At 37.5% G+C, this 16,604-nt stretch overlaps 1 protein-coding gene across 1 annotated transcript in view; it reads right to left on the bottom strand.

Moving 5' to 3' along the window:
- Nucleotides 1-611: 611 nt before the first annotated feature.
- The window catches only part of MINDY2 (MINDY lysine 48 deubiquitinase 2), a gene marked incomplete at both ends in the record, with an annotated part of 32,390 nt that continues 16,397 nt past the window's right edge, over nucleotides 612-16,604 (bottom strand). Inside the window, 4 exons of the mRNA XM_082005439.1 lie at nucleotides 612-731; nucleotides 1,580-1,753; nucleotides 3,027-3,200; nucleotides 16,184-16,326. Of these exons, the coding sequence (XP_081861565.1) occupies nucleotides 612-731; nucleotides 1,580-1,753; nucleotides 3,027-3,200; nucleotides 16,184-16,326 (611 nt within the window). The remainder of the gene's footprint in view (nucleotides 732-1,579; nucleotides 1,754-3,026; nucleotides 3,201-16,183; nucleotides 16,327-16,604) is intronic.

Raw genomic sequence — 16,604 nt, 5'->3', positions numbered from 1 at the left:
GGCAAGAAAGCTGGCCAGGAGGTGCAATGATAGCAGTAACACAGTATAAATCTGGGTTCAAAAAACCAAACATACCAGATCCAGAAGCAAAGAAATCTGGACACATTGAGGAGGCAGTTCCCAGCTGTTATTTGGGCTCGTGTCATGAAGACTATACCCAGCCTAAGATATAGTTTCATACCATGGAAGTAACATAGAATTCTGTTGTGCTAAGGTACAGACTTCAGGAAAAAGTCTTAACACAAAACGAATTACCTCCTTTGTTTAGAGAAGATAAAATAGCTTACTAACTGATGTAATGAGTAATGGATGTCACTATGACACAAAACTTGCCATGATTTCTGTGTTCAGCTACAAGGTGCAGTATTTCTTATGACTAACTCAAAGCACAGCCGCATCCAACTGTGATTTGGAATTCCATCTTGAGCAGCACGCACTATGACTTTGAAGTTCGTATGATTGTAACAAAGTCACCCATCCTCTCTTGAAACATGAACAAAATCCATGGGGTAATCAGGCACAGGCGGCATCTAACAGGTTTGTCTTCCTTTTTACTCCTTGTTTTTGCTTCTGAGGACATGCACTTGGCTCCAGACTAAATCCATTTTCTATTACAAGAGAACACAGCTATTCTTCTCTTTTTCTCTCTCCTTCTCTCGAGGCTCTTTACGTTTGCGTTCATTACTCACAGATTGTCTTCCACTTGCTGGAGAAGCAGCACCTTGCACCTGCTACATAGAAAAAATAAAATCTTGACTGCAACACACATTACTATAGATGCAGGCTGAAGTATTACTCTATGTTCAAGTTCACAAACAAAAGTTTAACTATTATGCAAACAGCAGAATTCCGGTAGGGTCTTTCCACATAACTACTCCAGAACTGCCACAAAACTTCTTATTTCTAAAAAATTAAGTCAGCTGAAAATAGGTTTCAAGTCCTGTGTGTCCCTTCTATTGTGTCCACATATTCAGATCAGTTGTTTCAATAATAAAATTTGTCTTCAAGCATTTTCAGTAGTATTTTCGTAGTACTGTGCTGGCATTTTTTTCTAGTTTCTTTTACAAGAACATAATCCACATTTCAGAGGTTGCAGAGTAAAAGTGTTGGTTTTGACAGCTAGATATGGCAAAACAGCAGCTTTTTGTGACTACAAGCTAGTTAGGAACTTGGCAAGGGGCTTGGTATACAAAGGCAACTTAAGTTTTGTTAATTCATCATCTCTTCCAGCTGTTATCCATTCGTAGCTGCAAATAAGCATGCTGTTAAGTTAAGGTTAAGCAGGTTCTTCATTTTTTTCTGCTTTTTTTCAGCCAATAGTGAATCTTTGTCTTAGGAGTAGATAATGATGATTCTATTAAATCAATACGCAGCAGAAATAACACAACTTTTAATTGTCACAAGCACATCAGTTAATGCTTCTGAATTGCTCCACGCCATCAAAGATTCAGCCTTCATATAGATATTTTTTACTTATTTGTAAATAAGTGTCTATGTATCTATATAAATGTGTCTATGTAACTATTAAGTTAATACTCTCTAAAACTCATGATCGTATTCTGTAATAATGGTTTCTTACCTGGACCTGAGCAGCTGCTTGTTCTTGTTCCTGATAGTACTGAGAAGCTCTCCTGTCCTCCTCTTCTTGGAGCTTCTTTGCTAGCTCTAGATCACTGATTCCTTCTGGGATCTGTTCCCAGTTAATCTCCTGATTTTGCTGCTCTTGTTGTAGAGACAATGCCATCAGATAATCCTAAACAGTAAACTTGTTCATTAATGCTCTTTCACACAGAAAAGAGCCAAGTCATTAAGTGAATTTTTCAGCATGTGCAGCTACACAGTACCATCCCTTTTCCCCCAGTCTCATCTTCAAATACATTTATGTCATGGAACCCGGGAATTTGTTTCAGAACCTGTTCATAACCTGAACTGCAGAAAGGCTGAAAACAGCTACTTCACATTTCTCCTTTCACAGTGCCTATGGCACAGCATACAAAACACAAAAGCTAGTTAAAAAAAAATTGCTTTCAGGTTTAAATTCTGTTACCTGGACAGCAGCAAAAGACAGACAGTGTCAACTCATACTGGTTCTAGGCAGAGGTAAAGATTTTGAAGCTGTCTCTTTGTAATTTGCTATTTCTAATTAAAACTCTGATTTATGCTTGATGGGATATCTGTCCCCACTCTACTGAACAGAATTGAGAGTACATCAGTAAGGAACACTAACTCCTGTACAGATGAGAAAATAATCAACAGGTAGTTTTGGATACATCGAAACAGATAGCAACTCAAGATATTACTAGCCCTGTTATCTCTGCCAGATTCTTTATTCTACGAGAGATACAGTGTTTGAATTCATTAAAAAGCATCTGCTAATTAATTTTTTCCCAGTGTTTAAAAAGCATTAATGGTGATTATGATAAAGATAAATTTATTTTGCTTGTTCAGACTGTAAGATTTCCAAGGAGCCTGGTCTTGCTACATGCTTATGCATTAACTGGTATAGTTAAGTCCTGTCTCAGACACGACTTCTGGAAACTGTTATATGTAGTTAAGAATAACAAATAACCACCATCACACACAATCTGTTATGGCTTTTGTCCTACATTCAGCAAACTGGACATCAGAAAACAAAGTTCAGTTATGATGGTATTAATGAGCTGAAATGAATTTGTTATAAAGTTTCACAGTGCTGTTTCTGTTTCCATACACAAGGCAAATGTGACATTACACCTGAATAAGTTCTTTGCAGAAGTGGATTCTAAGAGATTAAAATTGGATTTTCCAAACTATTCACAGCTGGTCTTGCTCTTCCTCCCTTGAAGTCATGCTAATACTTCAAAGTAGCACTTTTGAGAACCCCAACTTAAGTATCTAAAGAATTTTTTATAGTCCTATATATGCATGAGTAAACATACATACACGTCCGTGTAAGTATACATATATATGCCTAAAAATAAGTAGCAATTGTTATATATAGTCACAAGCAAACAGAAAAATACAATAGAAATGCAGAAATCCAGTACTTGATCTATTTGATCCTGCTGCCCTCTGTAGACAGTTTCAGGGTCTGACGGAGGCCGTAGGTGGAATTCAGAATCACAGAAATTTCCATCACCATCCACATTGTGTAAGCTTTCCCAAACAACTTTCTCTTCTGTAAGAAAGCCCTGGTCTGTCACCAGCAGGTAAAGCTGACCCTATGCAGAAGAATAAAGAAAACCTGTAAAACTAAAAAAATTGGCTTTTACAATCTGATATAATTAGCAGAAATGATCAGCTAATACAACTGTTGCATTCCAGTAAAACATGCATTTAGGTTTTTTAGCAAATTTAAAATGTAAATGAATCAGTATACAGCATTAAAACACCAGATACTAGTGTTCATTGCTAAATTAACAACCACACTTCATTTCTGTATTCCATCTTGTAATTTTTTTATTATTAATCGAAGTTCGTATTCACTAAGAATTAATATAAAACATGAATATATATCTTGATAACTCCTTGAAAACACACTCCAATGTATACCTCAAGACTGGCAATGTAAATTTTAAGTCCCAGGACAAATGACATTAAATTCCAAAGGCAAGGTCTGGAGACAAAGGTGATCTTTCCAAATCATCCAAGAGGCATTACCTCAAAACGACCGCATCTCAAATTTCATGTTTTTTAATAGGTTTTGACAGAACGAGGTTTATTTCAACTGAAAAACCTGTATTTATTTTTCTTACTATCACTTCTCACCAATAACTACTTTTGTTGGATTTTAGTCTTTTTACAATTCCACAAGGCTGAATTTCTTGATTTCAAACTCTGAAATTATAAAATGGGCTGGTCTGGGAGTGAAAGAGACAATACTAACAAGTCCAGAAGCCAAGGTACAGGAAGGATGAAGTGCAAGCTGACATTGAAGGAATGGGAGAGGAGCTGAAGTCAAAATGAAATTATAGAAGTGGGTCTCAAGTAAAAGGAGATGGTGCTGCATGTTTGAGGGACAGCAAAGCAGCACAAAAATCCATGTTTAAATTTCAATCTTAATTAGTTTTTAATCTTATCCTACCCTTTTAATAAGGTTTTTAGAATTATACTGTCCTTGAAATACCCTCTGCTGAGGTAGTCTATGCCCAGGATGCACGGAGCCTCCGGGCCAGTCACAATGGGGTGCTTCTGCCACTCATTCCCAGTTAGGCTCACTTCAGCCTCCAGTACAGTCAGCTGTTGGGATCCCCCTGTCACTCCGGAAATACAGATGGGTTCTGCCCCTATATGGCTTGATGGCATCAGGGTACATTGTGCACCGGTGTCCACTAAAGCCTTATATTCCTGTGGGTCTGATGTGCCAGGCCATCTAATCCACACAGTCCAATAAACTCGGTTGTCCCTCTCCTCCGCCTGGCTGGAGGCAGGGCCCCTCTAATCCTGCTCATAGTACTCGTTACCCACTTCTTGTAAATAGGAATCAGAAGTCCCTTCAAGAGGATCAGAGGTGAGATCAGCTCTTCTATTCTTTCTGGGAAGCTGCCCACTGGAAAGTGGAGCGACGATTTTCCTCGAGGAACCTGAACCCCCTTTTGTAATTGTTTTTCCTTGCAGCTCGCGTACTCGTGCCTCTAGGGTCGAGGTAGGTTTTCCATCCCACCTCCTCATGTCCTCTCCGTAGTCACGCAATTGAAACCACAGGGTGGCTCGCGGTGTGTATCCTCTATATCTTCTCTCTTGAACAGAAGAGCGCTTACTCCTAATGGCTGAGACACTGGTCCGTATGGGTGGAGGGTAGGGCATATCCTCTTTGAATTGCCGGAACTCTCGGGACAGTTTCTCTATAGCAGAGACGCAGGCCCGTAGGGAGGAAGAGAGACTTTCTTCATATTGCCGGAGTTGGCCAGCCAATTCATCCACCGTTGGTCTCTCTCCGTCCTTCCAGGCCATTACTGCTAATGAGTTGGCATATGATGATGGTGCACTCCGTACAAACTTCCGCCACATAGGTTGCGTGCAATTGACTTCATCTGGATCTTTGGATGATTGTCCATTGTCCAAGTCACCATAAATCACTTCCAGCACCGCTAGCTCCCTCAGGTACTGGATACCTTTCTCCATGGTGGTCCACTTGCCTGGGTGACATAGAACATCTTCCTTGAAGGGATACCTTTCCTTCACACCCGACAGGAGTCGTCTCCAGAGGCTGAGGACTTGTGCACCTTTTCCAATTGCTTTGTCAATGCCCCCTTCCCTAGAAAGGGATCCCAGCTGCTTGGCTTCCCTACCCTCTAATTCCAGGCTACTGGCCCCATTATCCCAGCATCGGAGCAGCCAGGTGACAATGTGCTCACCTGGACGACGGCTGAAATCCTTTCGCATATCTCGCAATTCACTCAGGGATAGAGATCGGGTAGTTACCGTCTCTTTTATAAGTTCTTCCTCTTCCTCCTCTTCAAGCGATGACTCGCTCTCTTCCCTCTTCCGTGCTTGTGATGGCCCTGCTTCAGAGCACTCTGCCTCCTCACTCTCTTCCTCTGGCTCCTTCTTAGCAGGATCTTCCTCCTCCCTTACTAAACGAGCTGACTTCCGCTTCCAAGATTTCTTCTTTTGTACAGGGGCAACTGATACCGGGATGGGCTGGTCCTCTGGTTCAGCTGCAACAGTCTGAGTAGCTACAGTGCCCGCCGTGGGGGTTGGAGTAGTGGCAGTGCCCGCCGTGGGGGTTGGAGTAGTGACAGTGCCTGCTACAGACGTTGGAGTAGTCACAGTGCCTGCCACATTGCCATCAGACCCAGAGAGCCTCTCTCCCCTTTGCACAGTGTTAAATAGGGTTCGGTAGGCATGGGCCAGGCCCCAGCACATGGCAATGATTTGTGTCTCCTTGGAGCTGCCAGGCTGACAGCATACTTCTTCCAGATATTCTGCTAGTTTATCAGGATTCTGCACTTGTTCGGGAGTGAAGCTCCAAAACACCGGAGGTGCCCACCGCCCCAGGCATTTGCCCATGCTGTTCCACACACCCTGCCATTCATAACTATCCAGCCTTGGGGCAGATCTCCGGGTGATATTCTTAAATTGCTTGCCAACCTTAGACAAAACTGAAACCATGTTCCCCAGAAGTAGCAATAGAGGTATTTTAACCAGCCAAGGGTGTTCAAAATACTGAAAAATTATTGTGATGAAGGAGGAAATGTTATGATAGAGGGTATCAAAGGTACCATTCTGCATTTCCTCCATAAAAAACCTTTCAGAGGCAGAAGTATAATTGCTAATCGTCTCCACAAGACTGTAGCCAAAATACAGTAACGGCTTTAGTACAGAGCTCAGATGATACCACATTAAGCTCAAGGTCAGTGCTCTAAAAACAAAATTCACAGGCGAGACATTACTAATCATTGCAGAGTACAGCAGCCCGCAGAAACCAACACCGATCCTTAACATGTACAGCAAAGACGAGAGCATGATGCAAATCAAACTGATATTGTGACCTGCAACCGTTATTATCTCAAGCCTCGCGCCCCACGTTGGGCGCCAAAAAGGACTGTCGTGGTTTAGCCCCAGCCGGCAACTAAGCACCACGCAGCCGCTCGCTCACTCTCCCTCCCACAGTGGGACGGGGGAGAGAATTAGGAAAAACCTCGTGGGTTGAGATAAACACGGTTTAATAGGACAGAAAGAAAGAAGGGAACAATAATGATAATACCAACAAAGGAATGTATAAGAACAAGTGATGCCCAATACAGAAATTGCTCACCACCCAGTGATCGACAGCCCGTCCCCGAGCAGCGATTTCCGCCCCCCCGGCCAACTCCAGTTTATGTACTGGGCATGACGTCGTATGGTAGGGAATATCTCTTTGGCCAGTCTGGGTCAGCTGTCCCGGCTGTGTCCCCTCCCAGCTCCCCGTGCACCCCCAGCCTGCTCGCTGGCAGGCCAGCACAAGAAGCTGGACTGTCCTTGACGGCTCAGCAACAACCCAAAACATCAGCACATTATCAACAGTTCCTCATCCCAAATCCAAAACACAGTCTCACACTAGCTTCTGTGAGGAAAACCAGCTCTATCCTGGCTGAAACCAGGACAACACTCCAAAGCAAGAACAGTATTACTGACCATGCAGCACATTAAGCCTGGAGCTCTCATTAATATTACTGAACATACCAGATGAAGATAATGCAAAACTTGTTGCAGTGTTTTAGCTGTAAAAATCAAAGCAGTTTATTGTGACATCCACAAAAATTTGCATTACAACAGCACACCAAGGGTTCTCAAAGATCACTGTGCTAAAGATGTACCAAAAAGCAAGAGGCAGTTCCTGTTCTAATGATTTCACAGGCTGACCAGACAAAAAAATGAAAGCATTCCCTCTATTCGGCAAGCACAGAACTAGCTCACTGATTTCTCTCAAGTCATTAAAAGACTGTCTATAAGACATAATGAAATTAAAACCACATCTCTTCAATCCTACTAAGTTTACAGCCATCCTTTCTGTGGCTGGTAGGTCATATGATGTTACAAAAACATTATCTGAAGATTCACATGGAGCAATCTTTCTACTGTTACCCAATACCACAAGATACGCTAATACAAAAGGTCAAAAAGAACAGATAAAAACCCCACAAAGGACACTACTGTATGGTCAAGCTTTGGAACAGCAGTTACCCCGGCACAGGTGAGCTTACAGACATAAATACAATTGTTGGCAACAAGCCTGACCACATAACATGATCTAAGGAATCATCTCTCCCTTAGAAACCTACCTAAAAAAATGAATGGTACTTCTGATGCTTAAAAATCACCCAAAGGAAATGAAAGGAAATCATTTCACAACATTTCCAATTTGCACAGAATACCTATTTCACATCATCTTATATACAAGAAGTCTTTCAAAAAAATGTAAAAAAAAAAATCAAATCACAGAATCTTTAAGGTAAGTGTATTTGAACCGTTCAAATTTTGTTTTGACCAGTACATTGATTCAAACATACCTAAAAAGACAAAAAAAAAAGGAGAGGGGGTAGTTTTCCTCTGTTATGCCATACATTTTGAATTACTTTTTAAACAGCTTATAAACAGGGTAGCTTAATAATACTGAAATGGAAAAATGTTAATGCTTTCATAATTTCCCAACTATTGTAAGCTGAAGTTTTAACACACAAATATATATAAAGGTATATCTCTACGGGATTAGAACCTAGTATCTGTCATTGAAAAATATTTTAAAGCTAACACTTGTTTGAAATAGAGAACTGTTTCAATCTTAAATAAAATTCTTATTCTTACTTTCTGTTTTTAAGACTTCCTCAGTTGAACTATACCTGAACACCGATTTTTAAAATGTCATCTTAAATTAAAAAAAAACATTTTAATACAGCTCTCTCATGAAAGGCAATAAACTGCATCACTTATCACCACATTACCTAAACATGATTCCAATTCCAATACCAACTGCATAGTTTAAAAACATGCTGCTTCACTTTAACAAAACCTAGCAACCCAAACACAGGCTCCCTAGTACTTGTGAAGAGACAGAATTCCTTTTTACTTTATTGGAATGAAAGAACAATGGGAAAGCACAGATCAGAGATCCATCCAAAGTCATCTTTCCCCCTCCCCCCCCCCCTTTTTTTTTTAAAGTGCTCCAATCTCTAGTTCATGTTAGTATAATTTAATGGAATTTCTAAAAAAAACCCCACACCCCAAAGAGATTCCCCAGTACCCTCATAATATTGCTAATATTCATGTAACTTTTGGTAATAATTGGACAACTTTCATATACAAACTAAGAGGAATCAGCTCTTTTTGTTTTAGATATAACGTAGCTACTCCACAGAGTATCAATCTTCCTAGAACTTCAGTGTTTTTGTTCTTTCTACTTACAACAAGCAAACAGAGGCCATATCTACCGGACTGGTTTTACAGGCACTGTTTTAATGCCATGCACGTTCTCTTCCCCATCCTAAGGTCTCACAGGCCAACTTCACTGGCACACCCGAATCCCAGGGAGGGGTTTTTGTGACATGAGAAAGTCTTCTATCATGTGACTTTCCTCCTGCCTCTAAATTTGAGCTGCACTAAGTAATGACATGCCTGGTGTCAGGAACGAGCCACCAGACTCCAGCACTTAACCAGATCATGGGATCAGGCTAGCTGCTAAGAGCGATAACGAAACCAATGAACACTGGGGTTTATCACTTGATGTGTCCACATTTTTTACCTTTTTACACCACATTTGTAGCCTACCAAAGTTTCTGCACTTCAGCTCCACTCGGTGCAACACACAAGGAAGAAAAGGGCAAGAGGGACCACAGTGACAGAATCAGTAAGAATTACTAAGTGTAGAAACATTTATTTACACTGAACTAAAAAATTAGGAAGGAGGCTTAAAAAAAAAAAATGTAGAAAACAGAATGCATTTTCTACTTAATAGATCATGGCCTTGATTCTGCATTTGCTTTCTAGTCAGGGTTAAAGCTGTAACAGGATGATCAGCAACACTAAGGTCATACAATTCAGCTAACGAATGTACATAAATGTTTTTCAAGTACACCCTGCCAACGGCAATATTATACTTAACAAAATAAACATGTTTCTACCTTCATATAATCTTAACCAGCCATTTCTAAAATATTACCAGCTCAACTTTTAGGTCTACTTTTAAATGTGAGGGTTTTTTTTTTTTAATAAATACAGTCTCGTACATTAACACTGCCCATGAAAATGCTAGCACGTAATATACAGCAATAACAGCTACTAATAACTGTTGTCAGTAGGGACTAAAACAATAAAAAATGTCTCAAGTGCATAACTGTTAAAGTAAACTATGCCTATAAAAAACCAAATAAATATCCTAAAAATCCATATCTAAATATGGTAGACCAATGCCCAGATTTTATAGTTTCACATATAAAAAGCTTGAAATAAAGCTAAGGATAAAAGCAAGATTGTTGTCTTGAAGAATGATCTCTTAGTCTTCTGGTTTGCACAAAAAAAACTCTGAAATGCAAACAGATGTAGGCTGCAGGTGATGTTACTGATTATAAAACCTCCTTTCCTGGGCTAATTTAATGACCAGATTAAGTAACTAACATTCATGCTTTTAAACTACTAGGTCTGATGCCAATTACCAAGTTTCCAGCAGTTTAGAAAACTCAAAAGGAAAACCAAACACCTGTCCAATAGCTTCATACAGTAACGACAAACATTTTAAGCTTTATCCTTTAAAGTCTACGTAAATGTTCTCTTGGAGTTCTGGATCAGACCCCTTGTTTTTTTATGAAGGTGTTTTATGCTGATGTGCATGAGTGCTGTTATTTTGGGATTAGCTTAATCTCTCTGAACATTTTAACTGTTAAGAGAAAATTAAGATTTTTTTTAAAAAGTATACACAGTTTGATTCAACAGAGTAACTCTCAGAATAAAAACCGCACACTTACTAAAGATATGGAAAAATATTTAGACATGTTTTTAAGAAGTTATATACATTGCCTCTACAATGCCAAACTCAGACATCATCCTAAATGCCCAATGAAAAACTGCAATTATTGCTAATATACACTGTATTTGAATAAAAGTCTCTGAGTTCTGAAACACAAACCCAACATTTATAAACTAGAAAATATAATTGCAATACACATACTTAAAAATCCAAGCTGGTGTCTTGTTACTTTTCAGTAAAGAAAACAGGTTGTATTACGGTCACATCGGTGGGAAAAAGAATTCCAACTGAACTAAGATATTCTTACCAAACTGATCCCCTCTTTACAGTCCTGTTTTTCCTTGATCTAGGGAATTATCATTTGATGTATTTATTATCTGTATAATGAAAAGCAAAGGCAAAAAAAAATAAATCACATCTTTAACTGCTGAAAATGATTACTGTATAGTCACATGAGCCAAGACTATTAATATGCAATTACAGGGACAGAAAGTAGAATAAATGACTACTCCGGCAAATGGACAAGTACTAGTGAAAGGAGTTAAGAATCTGATAACTGAACTGCCATTATTGACAGATGTCAAATATATTACAGAACTGCCATATTTGCTTTTCTTTCATATGCAATAATGAATTTTTTATAGAAAAATTATGTAGCATATCTTTAAACATAAACATGATCTTAATACTCAAATTTGTTTCAAATCAGAAATGACAACATATTGTATTATGCAAGTTTCATCAATTTTCAGAAGAGGAATAGTGAAATTAATTATTCAAGACTATATTAAATAATGTAAATGGAGTAAAATTTTAATTGAACTGATGGTCTATTCTGAAATGCAATCTGTGTATCTTCACAATTACATTGTGGTATCAACTCAGCAGCTTTAAAAAAAAATGAAGTCTTTAGAGAAAGAGTACTTCAAAACTTTTCATAGTAATTTTTTAAAAAAAAAAATTCACTCCTCAAGTTCCATGATTTTCAAGTGAATGCTGTATCCAAACCAGAAAAATTATTATTGAATAAACCCTTTCCATTTAACTCTTACTCTGAGTCAGGAATTTGAAGGCTACATAAAAATGGCAAAATATTTACCTTCCTGAAGAGTAACCTTTTAAAAGTGTCCATATTATTAAATTGAACTGGAATATTTCAAAACAATAGGAAATATTTTGAAATACAGTGACAGTAACTAAAAAGTTTTCCCCCTTTTGCTTTTTCTCTTGTTCAGAAGTAAAATACTCTTCTTTAAATAATAAATATTTTTAAAGTGTTCTAATACAACTTCTCACCTATTATTGTCCAGCCCAAAGTATCATCTTCATCCCTGTAACTAGTGTAGAAATGACTTTTAAATATCTGCTAGCAGAGACTATTAATAAGCTTTTGCCTACAGTACATAACAGCACTGATATCTCCCTAATCTAACCAGGTATTCATGTTGCTGTATGTTCACAGCCACTCTATTTCTGATCTTGTAAGATGCACTCCACAGTAAAAAAACCCACCCACCTATTTTATTATTGTTACTTTAGTAACAACTGAAAAATAATATAAGAAGAAAGCCAGGTTTGTGAGGAGTCACTCCAGCTCCTTACAAATTCCTTTACTACACATGCAAAAAAAAAATAATCTTGCGGTCAACAGAGACACTGGACACAAAGGAAGCATCATACTAGCTGGCACTAGTATGCCAAATGGTTCCAAGGAGTTTTTGACACTATGCGACATCTTGTAACAGCAGCCTATGAAAAAATTTTCAAAGATGTAGGAATTCAGAATACTGCACTGTTTATTCACACTTTCACGTAACCCTCATTCCAGTAAAACAGCCCTCTAAAACAAGCAATCCAAAACCAAGGTAAAGATCCTTTGATCCGACAGTGGAAAGCCACTCTAAACGCAGTATAATTGGGTAAAGTGTTGTCAGTGTTAGTAAATCTTCTATTTTTAAACTGGATACTGTGAGTCAAATAATAAATACTGTGAACTCTTTTAATAAAGACTTAAAACTCAGGAATTTCAAACTATATGCACAAATGATGTTACCAGTCTTCACCTCACCATTTCTGCTATAAAATATCCACAAGGTTATCCCTTATTAAGAAATGACAGGTAAATGCATATGTCATATTCAAAAACCAGAACATATCAATTATCTCTAAAACAAGCTCACCAGATGGGATGCAAAAAGAACTCTAACACAACTTAAATAAATCTGATCAACGAAGCATGACAAATATTAAAAATGGCTCAGTTACAATCGTATGATTGTTATGTGGCACCAATATAGACCAGAATTAAGGCTATTTGGGTTCACCTGCTTTATTAGAGAAACATATGTTGAACTTTAAGATGTCTCCAATTTATAAATTTTGCCCTTTGATTTATTTCAGTATCACCAAGTACTTCTTTTTCTTAAGTTACTCACACTTGCTTCTCAATTCTAAAGCCAATTCTACAAAAAGATAAGCACTTAAGAGAACTTGGAACAAGTTTCTGCATTTCCTTTGAAAAAGCTTATTTGGTATTTTTTCTTTCCTCCAATAAATGCAGGTAAGATCAACCTACATTCTACTTACTTTGAAATATAACATACTGAAATCCAAGTCCTTTCACTAAAATACGGGCTTCAGAAAAACCCACTGAACTTAAGCAATATCCTCAGGGTACAAGTCATTGTATCAGCTGTACATGAAAGCTTCCAAATAAAAGTATTAGCTTCTTTAGAATAATAAACAGCCTAATGTACCTAAGGGATTTTCATTATAAATTCTTGCTAATTATTCAAAGTGTAAATGTTTGAAAGCACAAAAGTTTTATTACATGTACATAACATTACATGTATGCTTCCCTTTTGTTTCACTTCGTAACTGTTTTGTTTGTGTGTTTCCATATATTGGTTTGAAGGGGGAAGACAGAAGGGCAATAGTAGAGAAAGACAAATAAATTGCACAGTTTTTCCCCTAAAAGTTCTACACCTTCGTTTTCTCTAGCATATGTTGTGGCTTCAGTTCTCCTAATTGATGGACTTTTCTCCATAATCCAGCTACTGCTGAAACTGTCAAGTAAAAGAAACCTCACTAAAAGTTGGCAGAGTTAGCATTAAACCTAGTAAAAGGAAAGCATAAAGCAGTTGAAAAATCTCAACTCTGTGACAACAATGCATTTGACACTCTCATGAGCATCCTGGAGGTCTAAAGATTTTTGGATAGCTAATTTTGGCTGAAAGCCCAAGTCAAGTCTATTTCTGACTTCTTTGACATGAAAGAATACCTAGTCATATAGCTACTGCAAATAGCTAAGTAGGTTAGAAACAGACAGAAAGGTTACTGCTGATTTTAAAAAATAAATCAATAAAAAATTTCTGTTACCATGACAAGAGTTTCCGCATATCTCAAATTCTGTGATCTACCACTCACCAAAAATCACAGGCAAAATGAACACTGTGTAAAAGTGACAGCCCCAGGAACTAAAAGCCCGTAGATAACATGGAAATTGAACACTAGCTGCAAGTGAGGTCACCATAATAACTGTGAAACACAAGACTAACAGCCATATTCCAAAACTCAGCATTTTAGAAGCCTAAGACTTCTCAAAAAGGACAAGATTAAAACCATTGTGACTCAGAAGCAGTAAAGCTTATTAAATATACAACTCAAACATTTTAACTCAGTATTTCTCAGATCTTGGATTTTGTGCCCGATTAAACTTCAGACAGATTTTTACTCACTGCCTTAACCTGTTCTGTACTGTTAATATTGGTTAAGGATATTTAACTCATTGAAGTCTTGCGTTTTATTTCTTTAGGGGAAAAAGGATCTCAACTGAGAAGTGTATGTTTATAAGTATAAAGCTGATAAAGCACTGACAAATACACACCAGGTTTTTAGTCTTCAATCTAAATACTGCGCTATGGAAGATGACAGTCTACATTCTACAAACAATTCTGTATTTATAATTCACAAGGTCAAAGTGATACTCATTGACTGTACTTAATGGAAAGAATATCTTATATATTAAAGGTTTAATTATGGCACAAAAATGAATTATTTCCAGCAGCATTTAAGTATTTTATTAGGAATAGCCTTTAAACGAGGTAAAAAAAGGTTTCGTGCACCTTTAGATACCTTTTGTACCCATAAAGTACATCCGTACTTCTACTTAGTATTTTCTTTTTAAAACCAAATTGTTTTGAGGTTGGGGATTTTTTTCCTGTAATGAAAGCAACCATAAAACAATGTACAGGCTTCCATGACAAACTACTACCAACTACTGCAAGAGCTAAATTTAGAAAAATGGAGAGAAGCAAAACTGTGTCTCTTAAAATTGTGACATAGATGAGCTTCATCAGGAAACATAACAATTATAGTTTTGACCATAAGCACGTATCTTCCATAGCTTTTTATTTTTTAATGGAGGAAAGGAAGAGAAAGATACCTTTACCTGTCCTACTTCTTTAAGGGAATATCATTGTACACAGATTTAAAACAAAGCTTAGATATGCCCTAAGAAGCTATTACAAAACCAAATGTGTGACCTATTTGTAAAGTAAATTATTTATCAGGACTATTCAGAACTTCAGCTCAGCTTATGAATAGTTACTCAAAATGCCAAAGACGAGCACCGACAGTCAAAATTAACAGAGGGAGAAAAAAGGACTGGTACTGCCAAATGGAAGAGTTAGTGTCATTCACATGAGGTATATAACTTTACCAAATAACAGATGGCAAAAACAGCGGTTCCTTAATGCTTTTGTATGTTACACACTCTTTTTTTTTTTGCATTTATTACCATTATTCATAAATGCAAATGTACATGAAATTAAAGTCTTAGTAAATAACAGACAACCAAAATATAACTTCAAGAGTTCTATACAAAGGTAAAAACTCACAACATATGTTTGAGATAAATGTCTCACTAAGTATGATTTGACATTGAAGTAAACTTCTCATTCGTTTGCAAAGTATTCACATTTATCACTGAAAAGAAGAGAACGATTAAATCTTGGGAGGCAATTTGACCATGCCCCTTTCTACCCAAGTCAGATACATAAAAATCTTAGTAAAGGCAAAGTTGTATTAGAAGGAAGATGCTCCACAAATGATTGTAAACTTGCCAAGCCAGATTCTCCATTCCACAGAGTAAGGAGTCCCAGAAGCATTAACCAAATTGTCACTTGCTTTTCCTATCCTGGAATACTCCTTTCACAGTTCTCACCATTTTGCTTCCCCAGTTTCATATTAAAAAAAAAAAAAATCATCTCTGTCCTAATAAAAGGGAACAAATATTGTAGCTCATCTCAACTTCTCCAAACGTTTGGTATTTTGAGCACCATGATGGAGCTATTCATCTACTGGCCCAAATGTAAAGCAAAGTTTTAATACCTCAGAAAAGAGAAATTAAATTCATTAACCATATTATTGCCAATCACAAACTGCAAGTAAATTTAAGCCACATAAGCAATGTATGTCATTATACATAACCATAAAGGGAGTTAACACAGGGAGTGAACTGAACGTAAAAGGGAAAAGCTACAAAAAGATTTAAAGTGATAATGGATCCTGATATCTAAAACACTGCAATCAATAATTCACAAGTAACATTTGCTACGGACTTGACATTCACCATAAGCCATACTTACATATAACAACAAACTGCAATTTATTTCTATTTCAAGACAGGGGAAAAAAAAAAGATTTGCTTGGAAATGGGAATGCAAACGACAACAGTAAAGACAAAAATGCTGAATGTACCTTGTATTTGGTCATGGTGCTAAAATGGTTGTTCCTGAAGAACACACAAAGCTCTCCCTCCTGGACAGCTGAAGTCAACTCACACAGTCCATGGTATGTCAATTGTGTAGCTGTGTTATTTAGAAATTGCTCAGCTACAAATCCTACAAAGGCAATACATACTGTTATGGGTGTCTATTACATACTTCCTAATATAAAAAGCCTGGTTACAATGCTAGTATTTTTCCTATCTCCTCCCCACTAAGACGCCCCCTTACTACCACAAATTTAAATTCAGAGAGAGGAGAACAAGTTGAAAGTTCTAAAGCCTCCATATTGTAGATAACCCTCTCATGTTCAGAAATGCTGTATCATCTTCTAATATTACTGAATTTTCTTCCTTGTCATCATATGGTATCTAATTTATATTCCAATTATGGGA

Source organism: Phaethon aethereus (genome assembly GCF_964289735.1).
Source record: "Phaethon aethereus genome assembly, chromosome: 12".
NCBI classification, from domain to species: domain Eukaryota; kingdom Metazoa; phylum Chordata; class Aves; order Phaethontiformes; family Phaethontidae; genus Phaethon; species Phaethon aethereus.
Note: the sequence above shows the minus strand (reverse complement) of the source record. Positions and strands in the feature narration are given on the sequence as shown.